The sequence below is a fragment of the Orcinus orca genome, chromosome 7, assembly GCF_937001465.1.
Source record: "Orcinus orca chromosome 7, mOrcOrc1.1, whole genome shotgun sequence".
In the NCBI taxonomy this organism is placed as follows: domain Eukaryota; kingdom Metazoa; phylum Chordata; class Mammalia; order Artiodactyla; family Delphinidae; genus Orcinus; species Orcinus orca.
The window spans coordinates 117,278,336-117,300,279 of record NC_064565.1 but is presented as its reverse complement, the minus strand read 5'-3'; the positions used below and the strand labels follow the sequence as shown (position 1 = coordinate 117,300,279).

The 21,944-nt window shown below is 43.8% G+C and overlaps 1 protein-coding gene across 7 annotated transcripts in view; it reads left to right on the top strand.

Annotated features, from left to right (window-relative positions):
* COL6A3 (collagen type VI alpha 3 chain) overlaps positions 1-13,125 on the top strand; it is an 86,201-nt gene extending 73,076 nt beyond the window's left edge. For all 7 annotated transcript variants that reach the window (XM_033424518.2, XM_033424529.2, XM_033424543.2 and 4 more), the window contains 3 exons: positions 524-622; positions 11,407-11,571; positions 12,333-13,125. In XM_033424518.2, coding sequence (XP_033280409.2) covers positions 524-622; positions 11,407-11,571; positions 12,333-12,373 — 305 coding nt within the window. In that variant the 3' untranslated portion in view covers positions 12,374-13,125. The remainder of the gene's footprint in view (positions 1-523; positions 623-11,406; positions 11,572-12,332) is intronic.
* The last annotated feature ends 8,819 nt before the right edge of the window (positions 13,126-21,944 follow it).

The following is a 21,944-nucleotide window of genomic DNA, read 5'->3' as shown; positions in this document are numbered from 1 at the left end:
TTGCTGCCCCGAGTCCTGGCCTGCATGATTTCCCAGCCCCCTCCCCAAGTTCTCCTGGACCCTCACCCCCACCCCTGACTCTTCTCGACCCCCTGCTGTTCCTGGGACGTGGAGGGGCGGCTCCCATTCTTTTCTCTTGGGCCAGAGTTATTCGTATCAAGGAACTATGATTGAGGAAAGGCAATTCCCATCAGTTACCATACAACCCATGAAGATTTGAGTCCAAAGACCCTTCAACCCCAGGGCTCTGCTTCCTTGGAAGGAAGCAGAAGATGTTATGTGGAAAAATGCGAGGATCTCTTCCAGGTTCAGAAATTTCCTCCGTTTGCTTGTTGAGATGAATCAAACGTGCAGACAACAGACATAAGCAGTGTGTGTGGAGACTTCTTGGGTCTCTGCGTTTCAGTGGCCCCTCCTTACATAAGACATGACCCAGGATGGCAAGCCTGCCTCAGTCCCATAGGGTTCCTAAGCCTTTCATTTTCTGAGTTACCTATTAGTGGTGTATCTTTTTCTTTTATAGAGAAAATTCAGCCTCCATCTCCGCAAACGGCGAGGTCAGCTTCTAGTTCAACCATCAATCTAGTGGTGAGCGCAGAACGGCTGGCTGGGAGTAAAACAGGTGAGCTGTGAAACTATCAGGTCCACTGCAGCACTAAGAAAGCGTTCTTCTGAACAGTTTAATCTGCTGGGGTTCTAATTCTCAGACCAGGAGAGACTTGTATGGAGAAAGTTTCAAAGTGGCTCTGTGTGGCCCCTCCTGGGCTTATTCTGCACATTCCAAGTTGCCTGTCCCCAGGATCTTAGAAAAAGTTGAATGAGCGCTGCTTTGGGAGCCGTAGCCAGGAACTCATGTGTCCCTTAGTCATTTCCCTGGTGCCTCATCTTGGGACTCGAGTTGATTTGTGGTGTGTGATGCAGCGAAGCATAAGATTTCATCCGCTTGGTGATTTAATCTAATAAAAAACTGCTTAGAAGAATACAAGACAATTCAGACTGGAATCCATGAAATAAATGGGTTTGGAAGTGACCCATGGGATCAATGTTCTGGTCCCAATTTCCTAAGCACACGCCCTGGCTTAGTCTAGCCTGCCATTCTCGATGTGTCTGACCCCAAGCATGTGCACATTTTATGTGAAATCCATGATGAGTTAGATGTGTTTCTGGAAGTGACAGTTGTGACTTGCTTTTGTCCTGGGCAGTGGAACGCTGGGGGACCCGTAACCTCTTCTTCAGGGGAACATGAGCTATGATTGTTCATCTGTGGGAAACTGGTTATTGAAATAGCCGATATGCTTTGCTTAAGAGTATTCTGCAAAAGATATTGGTACTAATTCCACAGTCAAGGGTATTTAGATATCTTATTGTTTACAGACCCCAAAGCAAAGGGTTTCCACTAGTTATAGGGACAGTTCATTAGTTTTTGATATATTGGCCACAGTCAGGAGAAGGAAGGCATATCTCTTTACGTTGTTAATTTCTGCAACGGATTATGACGAAAGCCGTATATCGAGCGCCCAGCTGCTTTCCTACAGTGCGAGATTTAAAAGCAGCTGTGCTTTCTCGATATGCCCTGCATTGTCAGAAGCAGCAACACATTATTTTTTGAGCTGTTGGCAAGGATTCCCTATTTTACTCTTTCCAATTTAAGTTTTAAAGTGACCCTTGTTTCTCCACTTCATCCTTTTTGTAGAGTTTGCATCGTATCTCATCAGTGTTTAAATGAAATTGGGTGGTTTCTGACTCCACACACCCATCTCTTTGGGGCCACTTGGAAATACAGCGCTCTCAATTCTTTTAGTTGTTTCTAGAGGGAATCTTCTCTATTGCCAGAATAGTATTTTTCTTTAACATCTTTATTGGAGTATAATTGCTTTACATTGTTGTGTTAGTTGCTGCTGTGTAACAAAGTGAATCAGCTATACATATACATATATCCCCATATCCCCTCCCTCTTGCGTCTCCCTCCCACCCTCCTTATCCCACCCCTCTAGCTGGTCACAAAGCACCAAGCTGATCTCCCTGTGCTATGCTGCTGCTTCCAATTAGCTATCTATTTTACATTTGGTAGTGTGTATGTGTCAAGGCCACTCTCTCACTTTGTTCCAGCTTACCCTTCCCCCTCCCTGTGTCCTCAAGTCCATTTCCTACATCTGCATCTTTATTCCTGTCCAGCCCCTAGGCTTATCAGAACAATTTTTTTTTTTAGATTCCATATATATGTGTTAGCATACGATATTTGTTTTTCTCTTTCTGACTTACTTCATTCTGTATGATAGACTCTAGGTCCATCCACCTCACTACAAATAATTCAATTTCGTTTCTTCTTATGGCTGAGTAGTATTCCATTGTATATATGTGCCACATCTTCTTTATCCATTCATCCGATGATGGACACTTAGGTTGCTTCCATGTCCTGGCTATTGTGAATAGTGTTGCAATGAACGTTGTGGTACATGACTCTTTTTCAATTATGGTTTTCTCAGGGTATATGCCCAGTAGTGGGATTGCTGGGTCATCTGGTAGTTCTATTTTTAGTTTTTTAAGGAACCTCCATAATGTTCTCCATAGTGGCTGGAATAGTATTTTATTCCATTGATGGACTTTCCCTGTGTCCATGTATACATGGTTGATCTATATCTGTACATCTACATTTATCTATCTACCTATCTATCTTTTAATTCATCCACAACCCATACTGACATGTGGTATCAGGAGTTACTAGAAAGAAGATGATGAGTCAATGCAGGAATTACGAAACTATTACATACACAGATGTGTGATAAGGGTCAAAAAACCAACTACTTATAGAGCTGCAAAATATTTTAAAATAGTTTACTTTTAGAAACAAGTTTAGGAATTGGTCTGTGTTAGAGACAGCCACGTGTTTTTCAGACTCCTTTTGCCTTTCCAATGGAAAGATTGACAGAAAACCAAGAACTTCTCTCCTCTTGACATAAATTTATGGGAACAGTTCAAGAATTCATGGTAGATTGGGTAATTAAGTTTTAACTTAAGAGTTGTATAAAAAGATTTTATAAAAACTTTTAATGCTATGATTTTTAAATCAAACTAAAAAAATGCCAGTATGGATGTGGCATGGTGGTTTGGGATGGAGAAGAAAACAAGTCTCAACCCCTTTGATTTCTTATTTTTTAATTGAAGTATAGTCAATTTACAATGTTGTGTTAGTTTCTGGTGTACAGCAAAGTGACTCAGTTATACGTATATATATATATATATATATATTCTTTTTCATTTTCTTTTCCATTACGGGTTATTACAGAATATTGAATATAGTTCCCTGTGCTATACAGAGGACTTTGCTGTTTATCTGTTTTGTATATAGTAGTTTGTATCTGCTAATCCCAAACTCCTAATTTATCCCTCCCCTGCCCGTTTTCCCCTTTGGTGCCCGTAGGTTTGTTTTCTATGTCTGTCAGTGAGTCTGTTTCTGTTTTGTAAATAAGTTCATTTGTGTCATTTTAGATTCCACATATAAGTGATATTATAGGGTGTTTGTATTTCTCTGACTTACTTCATTTAGTACGATAATCTCCAGGTCCATCCATGTTGCTGCACATGGCATTATTTCATTCTTTTTTATGGCTGAGTAGCATTCCATTATGTATATGTACCATGTCTTCCTTATCTATTCATCTGTTGATGGACACTTAGGTTGCTTCCATGTCTTGGCTATTGTAAATAGTGCTGCTACGAACATGGGTGCATGTATCTTTTTAAATTAGAGTTTTCTCAACTCCTCTGATTTCTGCTCATAATCAAGGGACAATGGATAAGCCTTTGTCCTCTGCACTGAGGGTTCCCTGCAGGCCCTAGTGCACCCCAGCTACCTTCCTGAGTCATCTCTCAACACGATGCTTGAGCTCAGAGAAGCCACAATGGACCTACTAGGATTTCACCAAAGATATGGGTCAGGACAGATGACATTCTGACTTCAAAGTCCCTGAAATCTGTGCATATTATTTGCCACTTGCTGGTAACTTCACCCCTCACAGAGTGTGGGAAAAGTAAAACTTCTAGCAAATTCAGTGCTTCACTGAGAGAAAATGATTAGGAATAAATTACACAGTGAGATTTGGGGATGTTTTTGGTTCTCTAATGTATGGTCCAGAGGGAATAAGAATATATAAACAGTGTTGAGTTAATATAAACAACACAATCTTTAAGCAAGAATCTGGCTGGGCTGTCTTGTTTTTTAAGACTGAGTCACAGATTCAGACGTAGGAAGGTGTTTTCAATCTAGACCTTCAACACTTAGGTCTCCTCTCTTCATGTGACAGACAGAAAAGAGATTTTGAGACCGGGGCTTTTGTGTCCTTCAAGGCGATGGGTGGTAGTTACATACAGATGAGTCCAAAACCTTTCTCCTTCCTTCTGATCAGTACAGAGCCCTCAAACCCAGGACTTGAATGTTCTTTCACCCTTCCTTTCACGTGTGTGTGCGCACACACGTGTGTGTATTTCCCCCCTAGTGATTCAAGTCAGCCTGAAAATATAAATTACTTGCTCTTCTTTTTTTTAAAATTTTTGTTTATTTTATTTATTTTTATTTTTGGCTGCATCGGGTCTTAGTTTTGGCATGCGGGCTTCTCGCTAGTTGAGGTGTGTGGGCTCAGTAATTATGGCGGCACGTGGGATCTTAGTTCCCTGACCAGGGATCAAGCCCATGGAAGGTGGATTCTTAACCACTGGGCTACCAGGGAAGTCCCTTACTTGCTCTTCTTAAGAACAAGTTTCTGCCTAATTCATCTCTAGCCTGCAAGTAACAAAACAGCGCTTTTGGAAAAAAAAAAAACCCAGCACTTTGGAAAAAAAAAAAACCCAGCACTTTGCCTGGAGAAGTCGCTTAATAAACATCTGCTAAATGAACATATGTAGGTGTACACACACACACACACCATTTTGAATGCTCTTCTTCAATGAAATTAGTTGGATATTTACTTTAAAATGTATAAATTGAAAATGGGTAAACAGGATTAGGAGATGGAAGCTTGTTTTCCCTCCTCCCTACCAACCCCTCCCGCATATAATCAAGGCATCTTAGAAATTTTTTCCAGGGGGTGAAACATTTTAATATATTCCTATTTTTGCAGATAGAAAAGGAGTAACAACAAATCATTGTTTATAAGAAACTTTAAAAATATACTAACTATATTTTTGCTCAGTAGTTTCAGGTATATTTCACATCTAAATATCAATGGCCACAATATGCATTATTTCTCCAAAGATGTATTTTCCAGACAATTCAGGCAAAAATAAGTTTTAAAACTAGCTTTTATATGTGGACGTGAATGCAGTTTAATTCCAGCACCAGTTCATTACAGTTCATATCTGTAAGCACAAACACAGCTTGTGCTTACAGAGATGTGTTCCTTTCTTAGTTTTAAATGCTAGATACTATTTTTGTTTTTTGACCTCGGCATGCGGCTTGCGGGATCTTAGTTCCCCAGCCGGGGATCGAACCTGGGCCCACAGCAGTGAAAGCACCGAGTCCTAACCACTGGACCACCAGGGAATTCCCTAGACACTCTTCTTTGCTTTTTTACCTCTATGAATAAAAGATTTACTGGGTTTTGATTCTATCTTTAGGAACTGAATTTTGTCATAGTTTACCACTTGGGGTTTAGGAAACATGGTGACCAGTGTTTGAATCTATGCAGGAATTTGTGGGCAAAAATCCTGTGAAATAAAAGGTCTTTGGTCCATGGCATCCAATGAAGGGGGAGAAGATTGAGCAGTACTAATATTTGAGTTTTCATATGTTAATATTTGCCCCTTTTGAAATTCACATTTAATAGGTACTTCTTTACCAGAAATTTGACACAGGCGTGTAATGGGAGGATAGCCTAGTGAGGGGATTCTTTGTCCCCCATCTGAGGCCTGGCCCTGTGTCACCTGGAGTGTGAGGTGTGGCAGTAAGGCCTCAGCTTGAGATGAAGGTTGATTACAACAGCAAACCAATAGCATCATTACTAACCATTCAGGATTCCAGACTTTGCAATACTACATGATTCCATTTTAAATGGTTAATACTTGTATTTTCCTCAACAAAACAAGCCCTGCAAAAAGAAAAATCCCACCCCACTTTTTGCTTTCCTCAGCACTTAAGGGCAGCACATCCACTTTTCTGAGATACATTTGCTGCCTGAAAATGGCAGTTAGCAGCAATTAAACAGATCTTTCAGTGCTTATCACAGTCTTAAAAAAGTATTGACCGTGCTAGGTGTTTTTGCAGTATGTTTTGTGGCTGCTAGTTTTGAGGATGCTGTGTTGTTGCTAATGTTGGTTTTAGGTTTTTGTTACCATCTCTCTCTTTCTCCTTCTCATTTTTGGCCAAAGAAGACTTGGATGAATATTTTACACGCATATGATTAGTAAAGCTAAGACTCTGAAGTTTCTAAACAGCAAAAAAAAAAAAAAAAAAATTTAACTCAGAAAAGAATGAATCCTAAATTATTGGCCCACCCATGTGTGAAGCAATGTTTCAATGCAGAAGAGAATAAAAATAACTAACACAACGTGTAACATTCTTTTCTACTCACCCTAGAAATTAGCAATCTGTAGAAATGACCATATTTCATCTGATCAGGCATTCCTGGGTCAGTTACACAGCTCTGGAGGAAATGAGTTCAGCAATGTTTTACTTACTTTGTTGATTCTAAGATGTGTAATTTTCCCCATTGTAGTGCCTCTGAAATTGAAATGTGACTTGACGTTGATGACATGTCATGGCTTATTGGCAGCATTTTCTCTTACTTAGTGGATTATAAAACAATAGTACATTATAAAATGAAGATGTCTTAGATTTGATGAAATCCAGTATTTGCTTGGCTGTGTTCCACCATGAATATACAGCGTTGGCTGCCATAAAACGATGTGATGGGAAAATATATGACTTTATGTTGATAATAATTTAAAGAACTAACTTAACCCCACAAATTGAGGTACATTCAATGGCTACAAATATTTTCTCTACTTTGAAGAGACGTAGCCGTCTTCAGGGCTGTGTGTTTACTGCTGCATGAGAATGTAGCTAAGTCAGCTACCATGTTTGGGTTATGACGGGTCTCCAAGGGCATTTGGTATTTTTTTATTGTGAGCTATAAAAGTCTTATGAAATAAAAGTCTATTGGTCAAGACCTGAAACTACATTTAAAATGCAACTACAGCTACATTTAAAATAAAGTTAAAAGTACAAAAAAAGTTTCTTTGGTACTTTTTGAGCCAATCCACGCTCAAAATGTAGACACAGGAAAGTTTTATTCATTCCTGCCAATTGTATCTGCTTCAGAGGTTTGGAAGCACTTTATATCATGTCAACAATGTCTGATCCTAAGGCAATTAAACCTTCTTCTTGTTTTGAAACCATTAAACTAACGAGGAACATATTTACACATATTCACAACTGCAGCCTAAACCCTTTCCCCTCCTTTCAGCTCCGACGATTTTGCTTAAGAAAGAACTTAAATACTGATAACTTGCTGGTTTGGAAAATGTCAAATTGATGCCTTTAAAAATGCTGCTTTGAAATAGAGACACAGACATAGAGGATAAGCGTACGGACACCAAGGGGGGAAAGCGGGGTGGGATGAACTGGGAGATTGGGATTGACATATATACACTAACTAATATGTGTAAAATAGTTAACAATGAGAACCTACTACATAGCACAGGGAACTCTACTTCACTTCGCTGTATGGTAGAACCTAACACAACATTTTAAAGCTACTAAACCCCAATTAAAACAAGAAGTTTAAAGAAATAAATAATGATAATTTTAGAATGACAGAACTAAAAAAAAAAGTATGCTGCTTTTAGACACTATACAAATCTCAACTGATAAAAAAGGCAAGATTTTCCAATTCAACATGTTTTTGGTTTCAAACACTTTTTCTAGTAATAACATAATAGATATTCATTGTGAAGAATTCAGGACATACAGAAAAATGTAAGAAAAATATGATTCCCATAATCAAACACTGATGGCCATTTATGGCCACCATTAATGATCCAATGCACAGCTTTCCTGGTTTTTCCCATGAATATTACACGTGCACACACACACGTCTTTATTACAAAAGTAGGCTGTGTTTCCTTGGGTGCCTTCCACCCCATGGCTGTTGTTCCAGAATGTAGGTTGGCTCCTGTGGTTTCTGTGAGCGTGGGATTCCTTGGAAAGGGTTTCTCCAGGCACCACGCTTGCATCAGTTTCCTCTCATGTTTGGAAGCTCACTGAAGCCCAGTAACCATTGACTATTTCACCAGGAAGTTTCACCAGATGGGGATCTGAATCAGGCAGCCTTTCAAGTCTCTCTTTTAAAATGAAACTTATTATTATTTTTTATAAATTTATTTATTTATTTTTGGCTGCGTTGGGTCTTCGTTGCTGCGCGCGGGCTTTCTCTAGTTACGGCGAGCGGGGGCTACTCTTTGTTGCGGTGCGCGGGCTTCTCATTGCAGTGGCTTCTGTTGTTTTGGAGCACTGGCTCTAGGCACGCGGGCTTCAGTAGTTGTGGCGCACTGGCTTAGTTGCTCCGCGGCATATGGGATCTTCCTGGAGCAGGGCTCGAACCAGTGTCCCCTGAGTTGGCAGGCAGGTTCTTAACCACTGTGCCACCAGGGAAGCCCTAAACTGAAACTTATAAAAAAATAAAAAATAAATAAAATGAAGCTTATTTACATTGTTATTCTAGGCAAAAGTGAACCAGGAAAGGTTGGTGATAATTCTCACTCCCCATGGTCTCTTAGGCTCTGGTTGGGTTCTCAGTATGAGGAGGAGAAAATCAATGAATGTGTAGCCAGACACTTCTCTTGGATCAAGGACCCCAGGCTCCCCCAGGGCTGGGCCCCAAGGGGAAAACTCTTTCTGGAGGGAAACATACATAGCTCTCATGTCCAAAGACTTGTTCTAGGGAAAAACTCAATGAGATCCAACCATCCTTCTTTGGACTATAGGACACTTTAATGTTGTAGACTTTGACACCGTTGTTCTAGCATATGCAGACATAGCTTGGGTGAGTCCAGCCTGCATGGGTCTCAGAGATCAAATGACGGGAGTTCAAAACTTTCTCTTCTTAAGAACAGAAAACCTCCCATTTTCATGCTTTAAAAATGGAGAACCCCAGGCTCTTGTCTTTGCATAAAGTTGAGGCCCACGTTAACATATTTCTCTTGGTTCTCCAAGAATTTACGTGTCCAGAGTAGTAGCATCCTCATATTCCATTAGTAAACCTTAAAGGTCTTGGCAGTGACTCCTGCTGGAATAAAGGATGTAGAATGCAAGAGCCGTAGTTTGGTACCGGAGACTGAAAGTGAAAATCAAGGGAAATTGGAAAAGCCAGTTGGTCAGGGAGCAGGGTCCTGCTGCTGGGCTGCCTCCAGGCTGGGTGTCCTTGGGTCTGGGAAGACTTCTGTTGCTTCAGAAGAGCACAGGGGAGTAGGACCCAAAGAGCTAAACACAGATGGCCAGGACTGGGTGCACTTGGGACAAAGTGGAACCAACGTGGGCCACTGGGGGATGCTCTGGGGAAGAAAGGGGAGGGGATGAGGCGACCATTTGGCCAAGTTCCCACACTAATAGGGGACCCACCGGCAAACAAGGGATGTGTGTTGGTGCTTGAACGATCTTGCCTGGCTCAGTCCCCTCATTCCTTCAAACCAGGCCTTCTCCTCTAGTGTTGGCACATCTGAGAGGAAGCAAGTTGTTTTTGTAAGTTGTCATCATTTTATCCTGGCCTCATTTGGGTCTTCAAAAGCTCTTGGTAGCACTGCTGACCTTCTGGGGCTCTGAAAGTGTCTGCAACTCAGAGATGCTGTAGGTGTGGGGCCACTTTCCTCCTGGGGGCGGGGGTGACAGCCTCCCCAGAGTCACCAGGTAGCGTCTTAGACCAATTCTGAGCCTCAATCCTGTGCCTGGAAGTCTGGTCCATTATGCTTGACCTGAGCTTTGGTTTTCGACCTGAGCTTTCGTTTTCTACCTGAAGACCTAGATTTTCCTTTTACTTCTTGTTACCCACCATCCCTGAAGATGCCTACCACCCCTGCCATCCATGGAGCTGGGGGAAAGGCCCCCGGAAATGTCAGCCCTGTGTGGGGAGGGCCGGTGATTCACGGGTGTTAGTTACACACATAAACATGTAACATTGTCCACTCCAGGGGTTTGTTTTACGTTTTTCAAACTTTCAGATAACAGTTGATATTAATGTTTCTCTTTTCCAGCCAGATCTAGAGTTTGCCAGAAAACACTGTAAACAGAAGTTTTACTGTGTGTGAACTGTAAAGTTTTCTTTTTTTCCAGGCGTGGTGGAGAATGTAGCTTTTACTCTGCAGCTGGACTGCATCAGAAGCATGCATTTAAAACACAAACTTCCTTAACTGGAAAAAGAATGCTGTCTTCAGAATAGCTTTGCTATGTGACATTTTTGCTTCTGTGAATTTTGCATCAGTGTTAGCTCTTCTTTTGGCTTGTTAAATTTGACTGGTCACAAAGGTAGTAGCTACACACACACAGACACAACACATGTGTGCATATACACACATTTAAAAATTTTATTTATTTATTTATTTTTGGCTGCATTGGGTCTTTGCTGCTGTGTGTGGGCTTTCTCTAGTTGCGACAAGCGGGGGCTACTCTTCGCTGTGGTGCGCGGGCTTTAGGCACTCGGGCTTCAGTAGTTGTGAAACGTGGGCTCAGTAGCTGTGGCTCGCGGGCTCTAGAGCGCAGGCTCAGTAGTTGTGGCGCACTGGCTTAGTTGCTCCGTGGCATGTGGGATCTTCCCGGACCAGGGCTCAAACCCGCGTCCCCTGCATGGGCAGGCGGATTCTGGACCACTGTGCCTCCAGGGAAGCCCTACACACATATTCATAAAGGGTTTTCTTTTTGCAGTTTGACTTTTGTTTTTAATCTACCTGGCTTGTAGTGAAATGGAGAGTCTTGTTTTTGAATGACATTCTGACAGGACTTAATTGTTATTTTGCAAGGAGTAGAAAACGCCAAGGTTTTAAAGTTAGGTTTCTTCTCCGGGGGTTGAGCATTGAAAGAACCGGAGACTAAGTGACCCAGTGATTGGAAAGGGGAAAACACAGTTCATTTAATCTGAAATCATCCAATAATAATTGCCAACATTTGGGATTCCAAGTGTAGTTTATGAAGTCCTTTCATCGATAAGATTGTATTTATTGCTCTCAGATCTGTAGGTGATTATTATGTCCACCTGACAGTGAGGAAAATGAAGACTGGGGAGGTAAAGGAAGTTTTCCTTCTGGAAACTCTTCTGTTTTCTCTCTCTGACAGCACTGTGATTAGAGCTTCAGCCCCTCACGCTGGGAGCACAGTAACTTACACGTTCTCATTAATCCTCTTTCCCCATCTTGTTCTTCAAGATATATGTAAGTTGCCAAAAGAAGAAGGAACTTGCAGGGACTTTATATTGAAATGGTACTATGACTCCGTTACTGAAAGCTGCGCCAGGTTCTGGTATGGAGGCTGTGGTGGAAATGAAAACAGATTTGATTCGCAGGATGAATGTGAAAAGGTTTGCCCTCCTGGTAAGTGATTCTTCTTTTGTGTTGGTGGTTTTTGCAGGTAAGGGATCCAGGCCAATAATTCACCTTTTAAAGATATTTGAATGATAATGATGATGATAGATTTGAAAAAGAAGATAAATTGGATTTTCAGATGAGGAAGGTGTACAAATAAAACACACGGGGTTAATTTTCTGAGTTACTATGGTCTCCTAAAAACATACTTGTATCCTTGTATTTTTGCCGATGAGGAAACATACGGTGGACCACGCCTCACCCTTCAGAAATATTACTAAGTTTCTGTTATTCATAAAATACTGTAACAGACAGGGTTATTAGGAAAATAATATAATGAACAATTAATAATAACTGCTATATAGTCTATTCAACTTTAAATAATCTTGCTTCCTCTAAATGATAATGTGGACCGCCAGGCCATGCGATATCTCCATTATGCTGGGCAACGTGATTGGTAATAAAATCAGAACAGCTGCGCAGAGATTCTGGGGCCGGTGCGGAATGGGAGCGCTGGGTTTGCTTAAAGGCCAGGCAGGTGATGCCAGGAGAGAGAAAGGGCTCAGGTGGCACAGAAAGCCCCAAACCCCAGGCCAAGAAGCTCCAGGGGAGCCACTGAAGGAAATGAACTGAAAAGTGAGATTGGTGATGGAAGCCAGAGGCTGTGGATATTTTCATGAGAAATACAGTGTCCTTTTGGGTCAGTAATGTGACTTTTCCCCTCCTCTTCCTTTCCACCCTCACCCGCCGCCCCCACCGTACATGCTCAGTGCTCATCAAGCCCGGAGTCATTGCTGCGATTGGGACCTAAGCGTGGCCGACCAGTGACACATACCTCTTGAAGAAGAAGGAGTCCGCCATCGCCAGTCGTCTTTGTAGAAGCTCTGTGTATAGATTCCCTTGCACTGTACCATTTCATGCTTTGATTTACACTCGAACTTGGGAGGAAATGTCTGCTGCATGACCTATCAATATGGTGCTAAATGTGTCTGTGGAGTCAACCCTCTTTGTCTCCGGGCAATTACATTGTATACTTTGAACGTTGTGTAATAGTTATCCACTGCTGGTGTTTATGTGAACATTCCTATAAATTCAAATTCCCTCTGGAGTTTCACGTTATGCCTGTTACAGGCAAGTGTAAGATCTAGAAAATAACCCCCAATTTCACAGCTACTCTATATACTTCTGCTTGGTTCATTTTTTTCCCCTCTTAATTAAGCATGACTTTAGATGGAAAGCCTGTGTATGGAGAAAAAACAAGAGTCTAACTTTTCCATTTCCCCCCCAGTTTCCTGGATTAGATTTTGAGCGACTTTCCTTTTTCTAGAGCTTCTAACAAACAATGTAGTTAGAGGGAAGCAAAATCCCCTAATCTTTGTGCACTGTTGTGGGACCAATGCCTTAATTAAAGGATGTAAAGAAAGTCATAATAGAGATTTTTTTGGCATTCCTCTAATGTTGTGTCTGTGTTGCTTTTTTTTGGGGGGGGGGTGTTAATTTTAATTTTAAAATTTTTAGGAAATTTATACAAAGAAACTTTTTAATAAAGTATATTGAAAGTGGTGTGGGTTTGGTGTTCTTGGCTGTGTCGTTTCCCTAGCACCTGTTGTCAGAATCACCCCAGGACAGGGGAATTGGAACGTTCAAGCCCCCAGTCTTGGGTACCACCCTTTGATTTCCAGCGAAGGGGCAAGGGTGCTCTGTCGACAGTGGGAAACCTGGTGGATCCAGCTCTCCATGGCCGGGTGGGTCACGTTCCTTGCTTAGGGCCCCTGGAGTCTTCCTAGTCTTAAGAACAAGGCTGGCTTTCATGCTCTCCTTTAACTTCTAGCTGTGTCCCAGAGATGTGGCCTCCTTCCCTGCCCCTTTAAGATAATTGTTTCCTGGGGGTTCCCTTTGCTCCTGCCTACAGTGGCTGAGAGGTGGGATGTCACTGGCCCAGGAATCCCCAGTCCCCTTTCTGGAGTCTCAAAGATGAAGCATAAAGTTTCTTTTTTCTTTAAAGACCCTTTTGCTCCTGTCTTCAGAAATAACACAAGAAACAAATAAATACATATTTAGGTGATACCTGAACTCCACTTGGGAAGAAACTGAATTTGTTTGATAAAACACATCTACTCTGACAAGTGCTTCCGGCTGAGCTCTAGGGACCTTGGGTGTGGACAGAACTGTTTTATGTAAGATGGGGAAGGATCTGTCAGTTAATCTATTGATCAGAGGTAGGGAGGAGGAGAGAGAGGGTGTGTAGAGCCACGGAGATGGGTGGGGAGAGGCTGGGAAGTCACAGAGACCACTCCTTGTGATTTCCACCCAGATCTTTGGGTGCAATTTCTAAATTCACAAATGCGCTCAAAGTGAGCACATCTGCAAAGCAATTGGAGGAAGAACTGAGCTTTGTCCCTGAGTCGGTGTGTCAGAGAATGCAGCCAAAGGCAGAGATGGAAGGAAGATGCTGTGGGCAAAGGACCCCTCTGCTGGAATCTGCAGGAATCTGGGGGAGGACTCAGCACTTCACAATCCAAGACGTTGGGCACCTTGTCGGGATGGAGAGAGCCTGGTTGAATATCAGGGTAGCCCGGGGTAGATTGCATGGCTTTGAGGACTCCTGAGAAGCTCTTACAGTCAGGGGGCCCCTGGACCACGTCCGCCCTCTAGGCCATGCTGACTGCCTCCCCACCTTTGAAGGGCCCCCTTTTTAGCGTGAGGCCAAGCCAATGGAACTACCAAGGGCCCCGTGATGGCCATGAATCCCTTTCAAACAGGTACTCAGCCTGGGTGGGAAATGTTCCTTCTATGACTTTCTTAGAGATTTTTCTCTCCAGCCCCACAGGAGCAGCCCCCTTCCACAGAAACAGGCCTGCGTGCCTCCCCTCAGGCTGTGGGTAGTCAAGCCAAGCGCATCCCATCCCACTGGAGCAGAGAAACATTTTCAGGGGGATTGGGAAAGGCAGCTTCACTGGTGTAGTGGATGGGACAGTCTGTGTGCATTTGTCCTGGGGCTGCCATAACCAAGTGCCACAATCCAGGTGACTTAAAACAATAGAAATGTATTCGCTCACAGCTCAGGCGGCTGGAAGTCCAAAATCAAGGTGTTGGCAGCGCCATGCTGCCTCGGAAACCCGTAGGGCAGTCCTTCCTTGCTTCTTCCTACTTTCTCGTGATTCCCTGACTTATAGGCATGTGAGTCCAATCTCTGCCTGTTTTCACATGGTCATCTTCTTATAAGGACACCAGTCAAACTGGATTAGGGATCCACCCTGCTCTGGTATAACCTCATCTTATCTAACTATATCTGCAATGACCCTATTTCCAAATAAGGTCACATCCTGAGGTCCTGGGGGTTAAGACTTCAGCACATCTTTTTTGGGTGGGACACAATTCAACCCATAACACAGTTTTAGGGTTTCCAATACCAGTTCCCAACTCTGATCTGTCGATCCACTGTTAACAGCAAGGTAGCAGCTGTAGTTAAGAGATTTCAGTTGAATGCTGTCACTTCCTCACTGGCATTGGTTATTGAAACCATCACTATTGGATCTTCAGGCTGGGTCCTATTCATTTCAAAACTTAAATCCCAGATGCTGTGCAGACCCTTTTCCCTGTAGACCAGCGCAGGTACTGGATGATTAGAGTGGAGAAGCCCATGGCTTGTTCCCTCCCACCTTCCCTTTTCTCCCCAAGCCTGTGGAGTTCTGGGCTGGAGCTCCTTCCCAGGCTCCCTAGGTGAACTTGGAGCGGACTCTCTGTTGGCTTCTGTTCTCTCCTTGACTCCTTTCTGTGGTAGGGTCCTGTGCTGACTGTCTCGGGGTGTATGTCGGTTCTCTGGGGGAAGCTGAGGGGCCCTAGCCTGGCAGTTCTGTGAACCTCTTCCGCCCCTTACTGGGGGTCGTCCTCTTCACAGACCCTCGGTGCTGGTGTCTTTGTGCAGGAGAGCATCCCCTTGGAGAGCAGTGTAAGCCAGTTGGCTCAAGTCCAGCCACCTTCTCGGGTCACTTAATCCATAGGAAATGCTCATGACCTTGCCACATCAACTGCCACATCCGTCTTTCCACTTGACCAGGGGTCAGGGGTCCTGCGGGTTCAGGGGTCAGGAACATGGCCAGTTGAGAGCTGGTCTCCAGCCCCTGACTTGGTGGTGGTGGGAAGGAATGATTCAGACCATCATCTCCAACTCTTGAGTGTTTCTTTGTCTTCAGGGACAGGGTCCAGTGGACGCCCCTTCCTGATGCCGCAGGGAGTAAGGGAAGAGTGTGGCCTCTTCATAAGCACTTTGTTGCTCTCAAAAGGCCCCCACCACCTCTCCTTCGGCCTTGTTTTACCTCATTAGTGACTGGTTACTGTGCTCTAAGCTGGGGCCCTTAGCCGTCAACTCTGGGAAAACAGGACCCACCAGGCACCCACCACCAGCCTCTTGTAGGAACTTGATGAGTGGAGAGCTCTGAGCCCCAGATCTCTAGTGCAGGCTGAACACTGCTTTTCCTCCTCTGTCCCTCGGTTTCCTAGAAGTGAGCCTCTGCACCCCAAGGCACCCCACTAGTGTGTGTGAGTCTGCCTCGCCACACGTTAGTGACTGAAGTCTCCTCGAGGGGATGAGGGAGAAGGCTCATCACATGTCCATGGTTTGGCTTCACACACACCCTTTAACAAGCTCTCTCAGCCCCAAAGTTCCTCTGCCCAACAACGACCTCAAGTCTCCCCTCCTCTTCCTTCCCCTGCTGCTTGAAATCCCCTCCGTCCCTACAGCAGTTTCCAGGTCTTCCCCTCAGTGGGGGCGCTTCGACTGGGAAAACCAAAGCCCGACAGAGGGCGGAATGGTGGGCATCTTGCTTCCTGCACTGTTCACATGGGGTCGGTCCACCCCATCACATTAAAAAAAAAAAATCAACGTTACGTACAATAAAATGCATCCACTTCTGTGTGCTGCTTGATGAGTTTTGACAAATGAATACATGCACAGAACCCTCACCACGCTCGTGATGGCCATCATTCCCTTAGCCCCATCCAGCCGCGTGTGCGAGTGAACAGCATTTAAAGTTATCATGACTTTTCTCCCAGTAAATTTATCCTAAGGAAACAATCGGAGATGCACAAAAATTTATGTTTAAGGATATGGCTTTATTTGCAATGACAAAAGTGAATGCGAGATCATCAGAATGACCAACAAGAAAAGGATGCTTACATACATCTTGCTTCACCAACAAAAGAAAAACATAGCCATTAATGTGACTGATATATATACACTACTATGTATTAAATAGATAACTAATGAGAACCTACTGTATAGCACAGAGAACTCTGCTCAGTGCTTGGTGGTGACCTAAATGGGAAGGAAAACTAAAAAAGAGGGGATATATGTATACAGATAGCTGATTCACTTTGTTGTACAGCAGAAACTAACACAAAATTGTAAAGCAATTATACTCCAATAAAATTTAATTAAAAAATACATCATGTTGCTGGTAAATGGTTGATGCCATTAATCAGTTGATATATACGATATGATGTTAAAAAGATAGAAATCTGTATATTTAATATGATAGTTTCATATATATGTGCACATGCACACACCTATATTTCCCTTTTGTGAAGGAAAATAACAAAAGCAAATACAACAAAATTTAAGCAGTGGTTGTTTCTGGCGTGGTGATTTAAGTGTTCTTTAAATATTCCTACACTTAAATTTGTTTCTAAAATAAACCCGTGCATTACCCTTATCAAACAGTCATTTTCAACTTGAACATATTTTTATATACGAATTGCACTATTCATAAATTTTAATTGTTTTAGAATCTGTGTTGTGTGGATGTACCTAACCACTCATCCTTCCTTCCTTCCTTCATTCCCTTGTTCCACAAGTGTTTACTGAACATGTGTCATGTGCTACATCCAGGTCTAGGCACTGGAAATGCAGTTCCGCTGGAACTGACCTACTGGGGGAACCAGGCAACACAAATGCATCTGTAAAGCATGAAGACGTGGGAAGAGCTGAGGAGAAAAATAACCGCAGCCGCCTTTCCAGTTCCCTCGGTTTCTTACTCTGCCCTCGTGCAATTTAGCATGTGGTCCCCAGGAAGAGAAAACGTGGACTTTAGGAGAGCTTGAGGGCACACACATCACCTGTGGCCCCAGCTTACATCCACACCCAGGGATGCTCAGATGTGCAGAATCAGACACCACTGGAGGGAGGGCTGTGGTCCTAGAAACCCCATTTGGCCACCAGACACGTCCCCTACCCAAGCACTTACCCTTCCCAGTGTCTAGGCCCTAATCTTGAAGTTGCATTTTACCCCAATGTTAGTTATAAAATAGAGTGGAAGAGTCATTAGTGGGTTCATTCCACCCCTGGAAAATCAGGCTGATTTTGCATCTCACACTAAGATCCCATTTCCACATAATTCTGCCTTGTTCAGTGGAGACAGTTGGTTACACTAATTCATTTGACACCTGAGCACATTGTATGTGTTCCTCTGGGCTTTTAGGATAAAGTGTTGAACAAACCAGACAGGGTCCCTGACCCCGAGGGGCTTACATGCTGCTGGTGGGAGACAGAGAGAATGCAAGGACCATGAAGAAGAAGCAAATGGTAGAAGTGCTTTTGCAGGAGGTGACGAGGCTCTGGGGCAGGGAAGGTGGGGTAAGGGGCAGGCGGTGCTGTGCTGGGGCAGCCACCATGTTTCAGTAGCGCGATCACCGTGGGCCTCGCTGAGAAGGAGACTTTGAGAGACACCTGAAGAAGGTGAGTCAAGGGGTAACTGAGGAGAGAGCTCAGGGCAGATGGGACCCCTACAGCAGCGTGTTCCTCAGATGGAGGAGAAGGCCCTGGGCTGGGTTCTGTCAAGTGAGGGCGGGGCCCCAGGGGCCACTGGTGGCCCGGGTCGATCTACCGGCTTTTACTCAGTGACCTGGAGCCGTCATTCAGCAGCTCCATCAAGAGACCGACAGGAACGTCCTTGAACTCCACAGGATCCACTAGCTGCTCTGTGGGGACAAGACCTCAGGCAATGAGGCGATGACACCAGTGATGGGGTGGTGACATCGGTGGTGAGGCCATGGAAGAAATTCAGGTGAGACGCGATGGTGACCAAGACCAGAGCAACAGCAGAGGACGTGAAGTGTGGACTCTGGGTACATTTTGGTCTAAAATGTGCAAGAATTGGGGTAACGTCTGTGTACAGCTTTTTACCCATTATTTCCACAAAGGAACTAGAACCAAACAGATGTTAGATCATCTGTGCTGACTTTGTGTTCAGCAAAGCGTGGTCTGAGCTGCACTCCCGACCTGAGACAGCTGTGGACCTCTTTCTGAGGCCTGTTCTTTGTCAGACAGTGCCACGGTCTCCACATCCTTGCCTGTGCTGTAGCGTGCCCCTGACCCGAGGGTCCACCCAGTGCTTTATAGGGCAGCCTTGGACAGCTTCCAGCCTGGCTGTGTGCACGGAGGTGGCTTGCCAGAAAAGAACACCTGTTTTGAATTTTGTGAGCAAAACTAAACTTCTACTCGGGTAATGCACTGAGTTTTTGGGCTGTTCTAGAAGACGGTGTAATCTTAACACAATTTACCTCTACCCAGTAGCAGTTGTGTGTCAGGCACTGTACTAACTGCTTCACCCACATTATCTCAGGCAGTGCTGTCTGGTAGCGGTCACTATACTAGTTCTTTAGATGATGAAACAGAGGGTCAGAGTGTTCCAGTTCACCCAGTTACGACCTAATGGAGGCTGTATCTGAGAAAGTCACCATGACCCAGAAGCGCTCCCTGAGCTCCCAAAGGTATACTGGTTCCTGCGGGATCCTCGCTGTCATTCCCCAGGGGCTGTTTCCCTGGAAGTTGGATCTAATCTCAAGCTCCGTATCTTCTTCCAGCACAAAGCACGGCCTACCCAGTCCCTTTCTAAGACCTTCTGAAACTCTCAGCGGGCAGAAAGTCCCTCTCTCCTTTCCCTTTCCTTTAATGACAGTTTTCCCATCTCTTTTTCATTATCCAGAGCTGCTCAGGCGAGGACTTAGAAAAGCTAGCCATTCTGGGCTTGTGCCTGGTTCTCCGAGGCCAGGTCATTGAGACATCTGTTTGGACTGTACTATCAGCACATTTCGATCCTTTCGTCAGCTTTGCTGGATCTGTGAATATAAGTGCCTTCTACTCCTCCCCCCCACCCCCACCCCCTTTACAACATTCTACATAATTTTAAAAAAATCACAAGGAGTGTGAATGGGCACCAGTCTTTCTGTAGGAAGCCAATATCCTGAACCCTCAAGATCAGTTTGAGATTTCTCCCCCACGGTGATTCATTTTTAGGGAATTGTTCAGATTTCACTGCCAAATTTCCCTCGCTGTCACATTTCCAGTTGGACCTGGCTGTTGGTCAGGTTCTCGGAGTCTGGCCTTCTGGGTGTGGCTTCCGGGGAAATTGGGGTCTGCTGATGGTGCTGAGCTGCTAGGCCCCAGTCCAGGGGCTGCCCAGGGGTCTGCTCCTTCTCCGATTTTAGTTCAGGGTTCTGATCTTTGATGCTGCGTGTGCCTCCTGTCTCTCCCTGGAGCTGAAGTGCTATTCTTAGTGCCATCGGATTCCCAGGGGGGTCTTCCTGTTTGTTTGGAGTCAGGACTTCAGAATTGGACAGTCCTTCAGAGGTCCCGAGGCCCAGCGTGAACAAGTTCAGAGATCCCTTTCCGCACTATTCCTGATTCTGCGACTCACGTGGTGGGCATAGAATTGCCTGAGAGAGAAACACTGAAGGAGTGTTTAAAAACCCAGTTGCTCCAGCCCAAAGACACCTGGTAGAGGGTAATGGGAAACAAAGAAGAAAGGGACTCTGTGCATAAGGGTGACACTTTCCAAGTAAGACTCAACCTGGAAAGTACATACGATTTTCCTGCCTTAAATAAGAGGTGTCTATGAAAACCTTCAGGCTACTGGTACAAAAAGTCATCTAGTGGAAGGGATTCGGGGAGCTGCAGAGAAAACCAGCCAAGCATGTTTGAATTCAAGAGGAATGCAGAAGTTCCAGTGTCTGCACAAATTTTCCAGGAAAGGTTAGACAAAGAAATAGTGAGACAATACGAAAAAACTGGTGGAGCCTCTATATATTCGAGGGAAAAAAAAGTCTATTTATTTATTAGTTCAAACAAGTTTTTTTTAAAACATCTTTATTGGAGTATAATTGCTTTACAATGGTGTGCTAGTTTCTGCTTTATAACAAAGTGAATCCGCTATACATATACATATATCCCCATATCTCCTCCCTCTTGCATCTCCCTCCCACCCTCCCTATCCCACCTCTCTAGGTGGTCACAAAACACCCAGCCGATCTCCCTGTGCTATGTGGCTGGTTCCCACTAGCTATCTATGTTACTTTGGGTAGTATATATAAGTCCATGCCACTCTCTCACTTCGTCCCAGCTTACCCTTCTCCCTCCCTGTGTCCTCAAGCCCATTCTTTACGTCTGTGTCTTTATTCCTGTCCTGCCCCTAGGTTCTTCAGAACCACTTTTTTTTTTAGATTCCGTATATATGTGTTAGCATACGGTATTTATTTTTCTCTTTCTGACTTCACTCTGTATGACAGTCTCTAGGTCCATCCACCTCACTACAAATAACTCAGTTTCATTCCTTTCTATGGCTGAGTAATATTCCATTGTATATATGTGCCACATCTTCTTTATCCATTCATCTGTTGATGGACACTTAGGTTGCTTCCATGTCCTGGCTATTGTAAATAGTACTGCAATGAACACTGTGGTACATGACTCTTTTTGAATTATGGTTTTCTCAGGGTATATGCCCAGTAGTGGGATTACTGGGCAGTATGGTAGTTCTATTTTTAGTTTTTTAAGGAACCTCCATACTGTTCTCCATAGTGGCTGTATCAGTTTACATTCCCACCAACAGTGCAAGAGGGTTCCCTTTTCTCCACACCCTCTCCAGCATTTATTGTTTGTAGATTTTCTGATGATGGCCATTTTGACAGGTGTAGTTTTGATTTACATTTCTCTAATGATTAGTGATGCTGAGCATCCTTTCATGTGTTTGTGGCAATCTGTATATCTTCTCTGGAGAAATGTCTATTTAGATCTTCTGCCCAATTTTGGATTCGGTTGTTTGTTTTTTTGATGCTGAGCTGCATGAGGTGCTTGTAAGTTTTGGAGATTAACCCTTTGTCAGTTTCTTCATTTGCAAATATTTTCTCCCATTCTGAGGGTTGTCTTTTCGTCTTGTTTATGGTTTCCTTTGCTGTGCAAAAGCTTTTAAGTTTCATTAGGTCCCAATTGTTTATTTTTGTTTTTATTTCCATTTCTCTAGGAGGTGGGTCAGAAAGGATCTTGCTGTGATTTATGTCAAAGGGTGTTCTGCTTATGTTTTCCTCTAAGAGTTTTATAGTGTCTG